At 38.1% G+C, this 14,213-nt stretch overlaps 2 protein-coding genes across 2 annotated transcripts; both read right to left on the bottom strand.

Moving 5' to 3' along the window:
* Positions 1–97: 97 nt before the first annotated feature.
* Positions 98–8,574, bottom strand: frmd8 (FERM domain containing 8). The gene is made up of 10 exons (XM_082157800.1): positions 8,413–8,574; positions 7,881–7,968; positions 7,601–7,768; positions 5,459–5,560; positions 5,310–5,368; positions 3,495–3,661; positions 3,149–3,370; positions 2,798–3,071; positions 2,371–2,593; positions 98–2,254 (listed from the first exon to the last, which is right to left on the bottom strand). The coding sequence occupies exons 2-10, from the start codon at positions 7,966–7,968 to the stop codon at positions 2,142–2,144; spliced, it is 1,416 nt and encodes a 471-aa protein (XP_082013926.1). The 5' UTR covers positions 8,413–8,574; the 3' UTR covers positions 98–2,141.
* A 3,110-nt stretch (positions 8,575–11,684) lies between these two features.
* On the bottom strand, positions 11,685–13,866 carry rab1bb (RAB1B, member RAS oncogene family b). The gene is made up of 6 exons (XM_082157817.1): positions 13,638–13,866; positions 13,324–13,396; positions 13,145–13,240; positions 12,964–13,059; positions 12,704–12,835; positions 11,685–12,358 (listed from the first exon to the last, which is right to left on the bottom strand). The coding sequence occupies exons 1-6, from the start codon at positions 13,649–13,651 to the stop codon at positions 12,164–12,166; spliced, it is 606 nt and encodes a 201-aa protein (XP_082013943.1). The 5' UTR covers positions 13,652–13,866; the 3' UTR covers positions 11,685–12,163.
* Between the last annotated feature and the right edge of the window lie 347 nt (positions 13,867–14,213).

Raw genomic sequence — 14,213 nt, 5'->3', positions numbered from 1 at the left:
TAGCAGATACATTTCTTTTTTCCCCTGAAGATTTAATTATGTTAATCACATCAAATACCTTATTGCAGGGATAGTTTGTTTAAATAAAACACCAATATAAAATCCATTATACATAAAGTTATTTACTGATCAGTATTCCAGAAGTTAGTACAAAGCGTGGATAAAAAGGGTTTAATGTTGCATATAAATGGTTTCAGTTCATTTTACAGTCACAAATCTTGGTAGAGAAATTTGTGTATAAAAACTTCACAAACAACAAAAGGTAGTGGAGATACAATTTCAAGGGACAGATGACAGCAAAACTACAACAACAGATTAAATGTATATGTAAAAAAAAAAAGGCACTTTAAATTAGTATTGACAGACTCAGCATTTTATAACAGATGTGACTATCTACAGTACAGTTAATATGTGCATGACAGATGTTCAGTTAGAAATACAAATAATGGATTAGTTTTAGAATGGAAAATATAATATGGTACAGAAGATCAGGGATTAAGCATTTTAGGATTAACATCTTGACGTCAACGTAGGCATTTAGCATAAATACAGAAATGCAGTAAGATTTTCTGACTTCAGTGTGTACTTCTCGTTTTACACCATTCAGCTGGACATTTTCTTTTCACAATTCAGCTTGTGATGCAAAAAAAAAAAAAAAAAGGTTAATTTTACACACTTTTAAATGTCATCAAGTCCCATGTGTAAGCAGGTAAAAACAATGATTACAGAAACATGCACACCACAAAATCTATTTAAGACAACAGATGTCATGCATGGATAAATACAGAATTGTGTTTGGTAACTGAAGACCTGTTAATGCAAGGCTTGACATTAAGCTTTTACAGGTACCTGAACATTTAAGTCACTTGTAAAAAAGCAGTGCATATTAATACCACAACAGGATGTTTAATGAACATATATTCAATAATTTTTGCACAATTCAGACAACTGGTAAAATCTTGAATTGTTTGATGATGATGCCACAGGGAGAATAACTGGACACTGAGGACCAGCTGTTACGGTCAGATAAACTATGACACCTGACAATTAGCATGACACTTTAGTTACCAGATCAAACAACTTCATTTGACATTTTTAGCAATTCTCCTGAACAAACATTAATGTCAGGCCCTGCATTGCCAATAATTTAGTAAAAAAATCTGATAAATTTCATTTAGTTAGATACATTCAAGCTCTGAAAGCCTGGACATACAGTACAATGCTTAGGGTTTCATACACTGTTTGAAAAAGAATTACTAAATAGAAACACATCACTGATTGATCATCAAGCACCAACACAACTGGTGATTTGATGAATTAATTAAAGTTCTCTCTGCTTGAAAAATGCAGACCTGGATTGTTTTCAGCAGAGCATTACATTGCACCCCATCAGAAAGGCATGATTCTTCAGAGCAACAAGGTAGTGAACAACACTAAACATGTTGTTTCATGATTTAACTTTGGTCACCAGTGAAAAAAAAAACAAAAAAAACAATTTGACCTTGTTGCTCAGAAGAAGTCGGCATATGCAAACAAGCCCAATAATAAACAGACAGCCAAAACAACAAACACATTCAGTAGACAAGTAACGCAGAATGTCATAATCTCACTCTATGCCGTCTTTGCAATGCTTTGCCACAGACTGCAGCCCTGGTTTAGTGTATAAGAGCGGTCGTCCTATACTAGAGGCATTGACTGTTCGCTTTGGTGCAGAAGGTCTAGTTTTAGCTGTATTAGTGGCATGGATCAAAGTGCTGAACTGCTGTAGTCTTGATTTACAGCCACTGGGATGTAGTTTGGTTTGATGTTTGCATAGTAGAATCTACATTCAGAACAGTGACCTAAACAGAGCTTTCAGATCGTCTCAAAGCCTTAAATTTGCACCATAATGTCCATAAATTAGTTTGACAGAAAAGCATAACTGAAGCAAATTTCACATTCGTTTTTTTAACAGCCAACGAAGTTAACTTAAACCTGTGACATAATGCTCAAATCCTCTATAAATAGTGGTTTAGCTCTTCAGTCTGTGATCTTGGTCCGATCTGTCCATTCAGGGGGTTTTGCACTGCGTCTCTAAAGAACTCAATGGACAGATGTAGTTTTGGTCACCGGGCAGAAGAGGGCAGTGTTGAAGCCGGGGCTCACCCTTGCTCTAAACTTTCAGTCACCTGAACAGCCGAGTAAGTGGGAGGCTGCGCCTGTCGCGTGAAGAAAGAAGCAGCTCTTTTGGGCTTTAGACGTTTAATCTCCTTACCTGAAACAATAGAGGTAAATTAAACGGAGCTTATTATTGCAGGTGATAAAAGTTAATGGGCATTAACAAATGAACACTGAGTCCATCTATGCATGGATACAATTTAAGTCCCTCACCGTCATCAACATAGCTGATGGTGTTGAGTGAATGGACTCGACTACAGACCACGCTGCTCTGTCTGCGCAGTTTCCCCTGTCGACGCTCTCGAGTTTTCTCATTGGTTTCCTGACCCGTAGGTTCTTGGGAAGGCGTGGCCTCACCGTCAGTACCCGCGGCTGCTGACTCACCAACAGAGCGTAACTCCACACAAAACTCAATGAGTCCACTCATAAGTTCGGCCTAGAAAACAAAAAGTATATTGGTAAATAATGCACAAGTATATCATGGAGACATTATATAAAATTTAAAATTATAATTAATTTTACATTTAATTTTAATTTAATTTTATTGCATTTTATTGCTATAATCCAAAACATTTTAGATATATGCTTGCTTACACTTTCAAATATAACATTATTAGTTATTCATTTATTGTGTGCGCACCTGTTTTGAATAAATTTTTAATAACTTATTGACATGCACGCCAGCCTCCTCTCCATCAAACTCCAGCCAGAGTATATGCGAGTCTCCCTCTGTCTCTGGATAGCTGTGATCCCAGGACAGCTCGCTGAACTTGAGACCCAGGAGGACATGCTTCTCTTTCACATCCATGACATACACTCCTTCCAGACTGATGCCCACATTCACGGCCTTACGGCCACCTCTGTGAAGGAGGCCCTGGGCTGGCTTGTCTATCTCACCCATGAAGAAAGCGCATCTGCCAATGCAAAAATAAACAAATGTAAGCGTCCGTCACTTCATGTGCGAACAACTTTCCGCTTGCGTCATTCGTACCCGTAGTAAGGCAGTGTGTGGCAGCTCTTGAGGTACTGGTGCAGCAAAGCAACAGGGTCCTGGCTGGGTCCGGTGGCAGCAGAGGAGCAGACCGTGCGATACTCCTTTATGAGATTATGCTCCATCTCAGCATTCCGCCCTCCTCTCCCCCTCAGTGTGGACAGAAAACCTCCCCCTCCTAATGCAGCGTGGGCTGGAAGGAATGAGGACAGCTTCTTCTCTCTGGAATAACATTAAGGGGAGAAACTGAAATTAATTACAGCAATTCAGGATACATTTTCAACACAAAATTATAGCTGAACACCTTTACATTATCCTCATTTAATCACTGATATGATTTAATCACCTGATTGCCGCTGTTAGAGCCTGGTCATCCAGTCCAGTCCCCAGCTCGACAGCACAGGACAAAGCTCCCAACGTCAGCCAGTGTTCAGGGTCACAGGGGTATCGACCCTCCAAGATATTCGTCTTTGCCTCGTCATAAAGCAACCTTAACACTCCTCCATCTTCAATCTGACATTACAAAATAAAAATGTTACACAACATGAAATTGAAATAATCTTATAGCAGTGGTTCTTATCCAAGGGGGCCTCAACATGACTAATTAATTGTTTTTATTGAAGAACATACAGTTCACAAAACAAATCATGGTTAATTTAATATATCAATACTCCCATTTCCGTTAATAAATACAATTTTGAAAACAAGCAGCTGCAAGATTTTGCGTGTCTATGATTGATATGCAACATAAATCTCTTTAGGTCCCTTCATGTTATGATCGCTCTGAAGAATAAGCAGTCCATGTCATGACCTCCACTGCCAAAGCTAAATGACTCCAGACACAAATGCTGTCCAAGGAATCAAGTCCAAAGTCTTAGATAAGATGTATGTTGTCTGACATGAGAGACATTTGATGTTGCACATGAGCCTTGGATTTTACGTAAGATCTCTCTGGGGTCATATTGCACAATCTGATAAGCAACAATCGTAATAGACAGAGAAAAACGCAAAGTGTGCACTGGGCTTAAAGGGATAGATCACCATAAAAAACACCATATACTCAACCTTATGTCATTTCAAACCTGTATGACACACTAACTTCTGTAAATGGTAAATGGACTGCATTTATATAGCGCTTTCACAGACCTATGGCCACCAAAGCGCTTTACATAGCCTCACATTCACCCATTCACTCACACATTCATACACCAACGGCGGTGTCAGCCACGCAGGGCGCCATCCAGCTCGTCGGGAGCAGCTGGGGTTAGGTGTCTTGCTCATGGACACCTCGACACTTGGTCAGGTGGAACCGGGGATTGAACCACCAACCTTTCGGTTTGTAGACAACCTACATGAACCACTGAGCCACTGCCTTCTTTTGTAAAACACAAAAGAAGATATTTTGATGGATTTCTCAGTACACATATAGTTTAAATGGGGTGCAATACTGTTTTGGACCCAAGCGGCAACATTCTAATCTGAAAAATGAAGCCTACCCGGAAGTGCGAAAAACTGCAATACATCGAAAATCCGCTAGGGGCAGGTCCCAAAAGGGAGCAAATGTCCATACACCCCCATGTTAAAATGTCCGTTTTCACAGCATAAATTCATGTTTTAACAGGTTGGTCCCATGGACTTTTATTGTATTTTTCGATAGGTTCCGAGTGCCTGACAACTGTGAGGGGGGTGAATTTTTTTCTAACTCGTTAGTTTAGATCGTATTTAGATATAAAATGTATGACAAATAAGGGCGCGATTGACAGCTTGATTGACAGCTGACAACGAGCATAGGCTGCGCCGAGTGGAATTCCTGAAATTTGACGTCTCGGCCATGATCTGACACAACACATCATACCTGTAAGTTATCCTTTCTGAACATTTGTATTGAAATATGGCGCCGCCCATACCCCCCATAAACGGCCTCAAAACCGTTCTTCAGAAGTCTATGGGTGACGTCACAGACGCTTTGTCCATATTTTTTACAGTCTATGTTTGGACCCCACTGACTTTCAGTGTGTGGATAAAACAGTTGATGCATTCGTTTTTTTCAGTTTCTGCATACAAAAATAAATAAAGTCATACAAATTTGGAACAACATAATCTACATTTTTGGGTGAACTATCTCTTTATAGACACAAACATCTAAAAACATGTTCATTACCTGAAGTTCTTTTGACCTGGGACAAAAAACATTTCTTTTGTACATCAGAATTGGCTCATCTGAAAAACACAGAGATGTTTTTTGTTAGGCACTTAAACTTTCAGGTGAAGTGAAGTATGCAAAAGCACAAACACACCAAAAACACACACCTTGAGAAATATCTTCTGCGGGGGCCTCAGTAAAGCGGTACAGCAGGTCCTGCCACTGACGACACAACTTGTAGGGAAGATGTTTCGGCTTCAACTGCAGGTCTGTTCAAACATATCACAGCAGAATGAGGCAAAAGGCGGGAATCAACAAGAAGGACCTCAGAAAAAAATTATGATGATCAAACACTGACACAAACATATTTCCTTTGTTATTCATCAAACACAAATGTTTTTATTGTGTTGTTTTTCATTATTATAACACAAATAATGTTATTATTAGAATATAGGTCTAAATAATGGCTGGAATACTGAAATTTCTGCCCCGATTTGCAGTCTGGACAACTTTAATGCCAATTGGTAAAAGTCAGAGACAGCCTGCAGATTTTGGACAGTCAGTATTAACAGATTTCACAGAAAATCCTGTAGTGTATGATGGGCACAAACTAAATTTTTTTAGCTTCAGACTATGATTCCTTTCATTTGGCGGATATCAAAATATGTCTGATATTTTGAGCCAATTTTAGAACACATAGTTTGTGTTGTTACTTCAACTTGAAAGTTAAAGGGGTGGTATAATGCCCTTTTCACAAGATGTAAAATAAGTCTTTGATGTCCCCAGAGTGTGTATGTGAAGTTTTAGCTCAAAATACCCCACAGATATTTTATTTAGCATGTTAAAATTGTCTTTTTAGTTTTGTGTATGTTCCTTTAAATGCAAATGAGCTGCTGCTCCCGGCACAGAGGGCAGAGCTTCAACAGCTTGCACTCACACAGACACGCACTGAACATTTCAAAAACTTTTAGCCTTTTATGTCCAAACCGGATTCAGACAATGATGGAGAGACTCAAGAAGTGACAACATGTAGAATGCAACAGGACGTTTCTGAATGGTTAGTTGATAAATGTATGTAGCTTATGTGTAGATATCTTCTAGTCATTGATTAACATATTCTGTCTTGATAATCTATAAATTGTGTTCCGGGGGCGGGGTTTATGTAAATTTTAGAGTTTGTGATGTCACTAACCCGGGAGGAAGCTCGTGTAGTCCCTACCAGCCGTTTGTTGTAGTCCTTAAAAAGTGATTTCTTTAAAAGCAAATATTTCCCTTTGCTTTGAACTTTGAGCGTTGTAACTTTGCAGGTGTTATTTATGCTCAAACAGCAACATTACACACTAACTAAAGTTAAAAAAGTGAAATCATAATCAACCACCCCTTTAAAGGTGCAGTAAGCGGTTTCTGAGAAACACTGTTGATATTTGAAATCACCAAAACATGCCCCTCAACAAATGGATCACACCCCTATCTTGATGGCTCCGCCCCCAAATTCACAAACACACTATGCAGCACAGGCTCCTCCCCCCTTGTGAGTGTGTACGCCCCTTACCGCTGATTGGCTGCAAGTGTGTTTTGGTGCTCAGTCCAATCCACTTTCAACAGTTTCTCAGAAATCACTTACTGCACCTTTAAGGCTCGTCCACACCAGGAACGAGAACTATAAAGATTACTATAACAATAACTAAGTAAGCGTCCACACCAATGAACAATATCATTCTGTTTATTATGTTACGCTGCACTTTTGCATGCTCGAGCTCTTTAAAGCCAGGCTCATTCTGATTGGCTGTCAATGATTTTATCATTCATCAGCAGGAAAAAAAAATCTGAAAGTGATTCAACTGATATTGTTCCTCTTTGTCATTATCGTTATAGTTATGGTGTGGTCACTATTCTCATAGAATTAGAACAATAATTAAAAATGTATAGTTGTCATCCTTGGTGTGAACAGGCCTTTAGTGTTAGATGCCCAGTTTTTCCTCTGTAGCCATTACAAAGTTAGCAAGTGTATGATGCCTAGTATTTTAAAATCTGTTAAGATTTTAAAAGTTGTGTGGTGTATTCCAGCCTTTGTAATAGATAAGAAGTAGACATCAAATAATTCATAAATGCCAGTTGATGGCATTAACACCCACAGGCATTAACAACCAGAGGACTTCCTGAAGTTCCCTCCCTTCAATTGCAAATCAGCCATAGAGACTGTAAATGCCACCATTGTGTCACATCTTTCTTCATAGTCTAAATACGAATAGGTCATACGATCTTGTATGAGTCTGACATCTGGCCCGGCACAAAAGAGCATTAATTACCAAGCAAAGGAGAGCAGAACCAGAAAGCAAACACATCTACGGCAGAGTTGGGAATGTTGAGAGCCTCCCGGACATTGCGGCCGAGCTCCTGTGCATTCATGCAGCCGAGACCCTCCAAAGTCAAGTGCACTGCACTGTCGCTCACCAAGTACACCAACAAATCCTGAGCTGGAGAAACACAAGAGTGACACTGATCATTTCAGGTCAACAATGATCAGATCGGGATCTCCGGTCAGATCCCGAGAGGAACCAAAAAAACATTAAGGAACAGAGAACAAACCTCTTGTGACTGAGGAAGCCACACTTCCTCGCTGGGACTGAGAGTCCTCTGATGGCTCAGGGAGGAAGTCGCCATCATCTCTCTCCATCTAATCCAGAAACAAACACAAGTACTGAATAGGAAACACAGGACGTTGTTATATAAGATACTTCTACTACTTGTTATTGGCATATTCTTAACAAACTAAGGAAAAACGAAGTCATCATTTCAGATAGAAGTTTCCATAGCAAAATGATCAGTCATAACTAAGCATAAACAAGTTTAAGTAATTATTAAAGGCTAACCCAGCAACTTTTAAATTCCTGAAGTATTCTTTGCATATTTTACAGTTAGTTTTTGCTCAGTTGTACCATAAATATCATATATAATCGATTAAAGTACAATGATATTATTTTATTTTTTTAAAAGAGAGAGAGAAATAAAAGAAGATAATAGGAAACACAGCTGACGTCCCTTTTCTGACCAGCTAACGTTAGCTAGCTAACACTACTCCAGTAACTGCCTGGCAACCAAACTACAAACAGCAACATACCGAGACACTGTCCTTCGTTTCAGAAGCTTCTTTCTCGATCAAAACAGACAGAAATCATCGATATTTGAATGGATTAAGTTACATAAAAGATCTGAAAGTATGACGGCAGCAGAAGCGCATCTGGATAATGTTCTCAAAACAGCGCCCACCAGTGAAATCAACAAAAACCTGGAACAAGCTTCATGAATGAAGAAGCGCCGTACTAAAAATCGCCAACAGAGGGCGCTCCATCACTGTGAACACTGGAATATTTAGTAAATTTATCCTAAAAAAAATATAACTTTATAAACTATAAACTTTATAAACTTTTATTATTCTTTTTTTTCTTCCATTTAATAAATACAAAAAAATTAAATTATATCTTGCACATAAAACTACTGGATATAGATGTTTAAAATCCTATGCTAAATTATGGCGCAGAATATATGACTGGTCATTCATTCATATAACGTTAGCTATGTAAAATAAAATATTAAGTTACAGCGGGACTTAGCCTATTTCACCATATTCTCCCATTCATAACGACTTCACCGTCTTTGTATATCTGAAGTCTTTGATTGGCTTCATACTAGGAGACTCTCTTCTCCTCTCTAGGTTTTAATCATTTCTGTGCGGCGCCAAAGTGGTCCACGTGATTTCATCACTGGCATGAGTTAGTGCCATCCGCTGCTGCTTTAGATAATAAAGATATTTTTGAGGATAGTTTTAATAGCCACTGCATTAATTTTATATTCCATTAAATTACGAATTAGTTTTTGCTTTTGTACTGTGATATTTTGGGCAAAATGTACATTCATACGAATCTACTTTTTGTTGTTGTTGTTTTATATAGGCTATATATATATATATATATATATATATATATATATATATATATATATATATATATATATATATATATATATATATAACCATCAGTTTCACATTGATGCCCATATTGTAATAAGGAGTGAATTCAGTCACTAATCTTGGACTGTGATCTGGGGCTTTATTACAGAAACTTCCTATATAAATTCTTGATTTAGATGGGAAAAAGTTCTATTTCCTAAATGAAATGACCACTGTTTCTAAACGGATATGTATAGGATTATATTAGTTAGGATGTTTCTGTACAGCCCCTGTAGAAAATGTTCCAGAAAGCATGCGGGATAGATCACCCAAAAATTGTAATAAGTTTTTCACCCTCAAGTTGTTCCAAACCTAATTTCTTTCTTCTGCTGAACACAAAATAATATATTTTGAAGAATGGGTAACAGAACAGTTGATGCGCCCACTGACTTTCATAGTGTGGGAAAAAAAACATGAATATTATCACCTTCTTGGAAGAACAAATGAAATTTCTAAATTTCATTAGTCAGTATTTTTTATTTAGGAGTGCAATACAGTCCAATGCATAATTAATTATCACTTAAGACTGGTGTAAAAATCAACAATAATAAAAAAATTCCTCGAGAACATTATGGTGTTTCACGCCAATGTTTGAATGAATTCTTTGACCTCCCCAATTTACTTTTTTGTCAAAAAATTACCCTCTGAAATGACATTCTCTCTTTAAACCGGCATTTTGCATTATTTTTGCATCATTTTCTCACTGTGGCAACTTTGGGCAATGCTTTTTTATATGATTCAGTAGGCCACTTGACTGGCAGAAGGCCCTCCCACATGAAGGGCAGATGTATGGCTTCACTCCTGTATGAATTCTCTCATGTTTTTTCATAGATCCTGACTGTGAGAAACTCTTTCCACAGTGTGAGCACTTGTGCGGTTTCTCTCCAGAGTGAATTTTTTGGTGGTCTTTCAAGTGACTGGCTAAATTAAAGGCACTCCCACATTCAAAGCACACATGAGCTCTCACATTGGCATGCAATTTCTGGTGCGCTTTAAAATGGTCCATGTGTGAATAACTCCGTCCACAAACGGAGCACAAGTAAGGCTTTTCATTTGTATGGATTCTCACGTGTCTTTTCAAGTGTGCTGCAAACATAAATTTTTTGCCGCACTGATCACATTCGAACGCTCTTACTCCAGAGTGGGAGAGCTGGTGATCTCTGAGATTCCTCGGATCCGTGAAACTCTTGCCACACAGATGACATTCGAAAGGCTTCTCTCCAGTGTGAATCCTCATGTGAATCTTAAGGTTTCCTTTTTGTGCGAAGCTCTTTTCACACAGAGGGCAGGGGATTTTTTGTTTGGATCCTGCTTTGTTTTCAGTCTGTGAGAAACTGGAAGATTGTTGTCCTGTTATCAAATGATTCTTCTCCACTTTGCTCAGTTCTTCTTGGGTTTCAACCAGGCCTAAAATGAGCACATCATTTATCAATTGTCAAAAAATTCATTAAAATGTGAAATAAATGCTTTTATGAGATCTATGCCATTCTCACGTTAATAAATCAACGTACACTGTTTTAACCATTTAACTTTTTAGTGGATTTATTACACCACTCTGCTTATATTAAGATATGACCACCAGATCAGATGAACTGACCTTGATTTCTTAATATCAAGAAAATCAAGAAAACCAACCTTGTTCTTCAGTATCTTTGTTTTTCCCTTTGCGTGGTCCGGAATCACTCGTGCACACTCTTTCCATTCTGCTGATTTGTTATGAGGTAAAATGGTGGGAGGCCTACTGATCAATGTATTTATCACTGAATTGTTGTGGGAGTGTCTTGAATCTCTGAATTATGACCGCAAGGTGAGAATGGGACGATGTTTGTGAGTTTTTGTGTAAATCGCTCTTTAGACCATTGTTACATTTCACAATCGATTCAACGCGACCATTTAAGCTTAAGAGAACGGACGTTTGCAGGGCAATAGGAATGATCCTAAATGTGTTTTGGGGGCGGGGAGTATTTCGATTCAAAACAGCAGTTTCAGTTTACTTTTAAATGTAAAATGTAAATTAATTTTAAATGTTTAAAAAATAGTTATTCCGAATACCGTTTTGACTAAATAATAATTACAAAAATTACAACAGTTTAATTTACTCACCCTCATTTTGTTCACAACCTGTATAACTTCTTCTGTAGAACACAAAACCTGATATTTAGATTTCCCCTCCACAATGAAACTCAATGAGTGTCGTTTTTGGGACTTGAGATGAAAACAGTTTTTATTATTATTGTTTTGCGTTCGATGAAATAATGTCATAGCCCACCAGTTTGGAGAGACATGAAAGTTACATCAATTATGACTTTCATTTTTAGGTAAGATCCCTTTAAGATCCTTTTAATAAATAGTCACAGGCGCACACAAATAAAAGGAGAAACTGATTAATACACACAAAACAACATAGTTTAGTTTATTATCACAGAACCACAGTAAAACTCCACATGAGAATGCTAGAGAGTCACTGCTTTACCATGCTGATGTACAATGACCACTCAACCACTTGATCTTCTTCAAAGCATGAACAAGAAAAGGCACCACTTCAGAGTTGCGAATCCCAGTTCATAGGTTATGAATAGTCACACTATTGGATCAATTAATTGGATCAACTATTAACACAGTGATCTGGATATTTTTCACCTTCATTTGAATCAGAGTGTGTCTGTGCTTTAATCTTATTTTCAAACACAACGAAAATGTGGGAAGAGCCATGAATGCTTCTTTGTTAAACAACAGTAATGATTTCTGACTTTATTGAGCACCATGTAGGAGAAAGTCTGTCATTAATATCCAAATTGGTCATCTCTACACAATACTCATCAGTGTCCAGTCATGCTCATCACTCTCCCTGAGAAAATATGCTTTAGCAGCATCCGCCGCCTGACTGTTTCACTGGGGTGCTTTCGATTTTAAGATCAGGTTTCTCTGAACCCCCTGAAGTCCCTGGTCTCATGCGCTTCTTTATTTCCTCTGCCATGGTCATGAAGGCCTGCTCCACGTTTGTGGCATTTTTGGCACTCGTCTCAAGGAAAGGGATGCCAAGAGAGTCAGCGAACTCCTGTGGAGAAAAAGTTTTTTCAGTTAAGTTAATATACAAAGGCCTGGTTCCACAGAATGGGTTTAGATTAAGCCAGGATTAGGCCTTAGTTCAATTAGAACATTTAAGTAACTTTTATTAACATGCATTAGAAAAAAAAAAACATTACTGGTGTGCATCTTGAGACAAAACAACGACACTGACATATTTTAAGTTTCAGTTGAAACAGCTCAAACATGCATTTTAGTCTGGGACCAGGCTTAAGCCTTTTCTGTGAAACCAGGGAATGTGATTGGTGTAGAAAAGACACATTTCACGTTTAACTAGTCTAAAGAGAAAGTTCATTATACTGCCCTACCAACCAACCTTAGCTGTAGTGTAGTCGACAACTTTTTTTGTAGTGAGGTCACACTTATTTCCTACAAGTAGTTTGTTGACATTTTCACTCGCATAGCGATCGATTTCCTTCAGCCACTGTTTCACGTTGTTGTAGGATTCCTGAAAAGGCACCAGCATAAACTTTTTTTTTAAAAAGTGTCATTTAGATTTCAGTTTAGCTCTAAATCTTTAAGCAAGCAATAAAAATGGGTCTCATTTTCTCATTTTTAGAAAGGGGTCTCACAAACCTGATCCGTAACATCATACACAACAATGATCCCGTGAGCTCCTCTGTAGTAGCTGGAAGTAATCGTGCGGAATCTCTCCTGGCCAGCGGTGTCCCACTGTAAACATGGACGGGACTCAGTTTATCTGTGGTTTCACATTAAATGACACACTTCATTTGAATTTTAAAGTCTACAAACTCACTATCTGCAATTTAATAGTTTTTCCATCCAACTCAATAGTTCGGATCTTGAAATCCACTCCAATCGTGCTGATGAAACTCTCTGTATAGGTGTCGTCCTGGAAGAGAATTGTCAAGAACATAAGATCAGATATTGTTCATATTAAAAAATATCCAAAAATGCTGTTAAGAAAACACTTACTGCAAAACGCAAGAGAATGCAGGATTTTCCAACTCCAGAATCTCCAATCAGAAGAAGCTTGAATAAGTAGTCACTGGAGAAATATGCAAAGATAAATACAGTTTCATTACATATGAGTAAATATATATAAACTATATATGCAGTCTGACAATTGTTGTGTCACTCGTATCACAATATTCATACAATTTATTATTTAATTATTATAGAAATTGATAAACGATTGCAAAGAAAATTTGATTGACCCGTCAACGAAAGGTTTAATATATTATTAGGTCATCATAAATATTCATATATGATAGGGTAAGACGACTTACTATTCAGGGTTCATGATGTGACAGCAAAGGGATTGTTATTGTTTGTCCAGCTGGTAGAAGCGCTCTGGGTCGCTTACTGTTCACCGGCTGACCGCAGACTCTGAGCCAGTATTTAGCCTGGAATAGTAGCAACAAAATGATTATCTTTGAGTTTTGATAAGCCTTTGTGCGCCGTTTCCAGATTTCCTTGCCAAATTAACCCAGCCTGACTTTCCGCCACCTCTCTTCTTTCAGGTTTTTCCAAGCCGCGCAGGTGCGGCAGTGACGGATGAGGATGCGCCGCTTTTCTTATCCGCTTTCGCCGCCTAGTGGTAGGATCTATTCATATGTAATGTTGTGTAAATGTAGCCATAATTCACATTACAGAAACGTAAAGTTTACTTGTTCTTGTGGTTTTAAAATATGTTGACGCCGGATCAAACGTCTGTCTGCGTGTTGTTTTTGCCCCATAAAACAAACCGCCACGATGCTTAGTTGTTGTAACTTAGGTGGTTTCCAAGGCGTTTCAATGCGGTTGCTTAGAGACTTCTGCGTAACGTTAACTTAGCTTTCTTTCACTTCTAGTCAAAAGATCTC

Source organism: Leuciscus leuciscus (assembly GCF_965113295.1).
Source record: "Leuciscus leuciscus genome assembly, chromosome: 24".
NCBI classification, from domain to species: domain Eukaryota; kingdom Metazoa; phylum Chordata; class Actinopteri; order Cypriniformes; family Leuciscidae; genus Leuciscus; species Leuciscus leuciscus.
The sequence above is the reverse complement of the archived record's forward strand: the minus strand, read 5'-3'. Positions and strand labels throughout refer to the sequence as shown.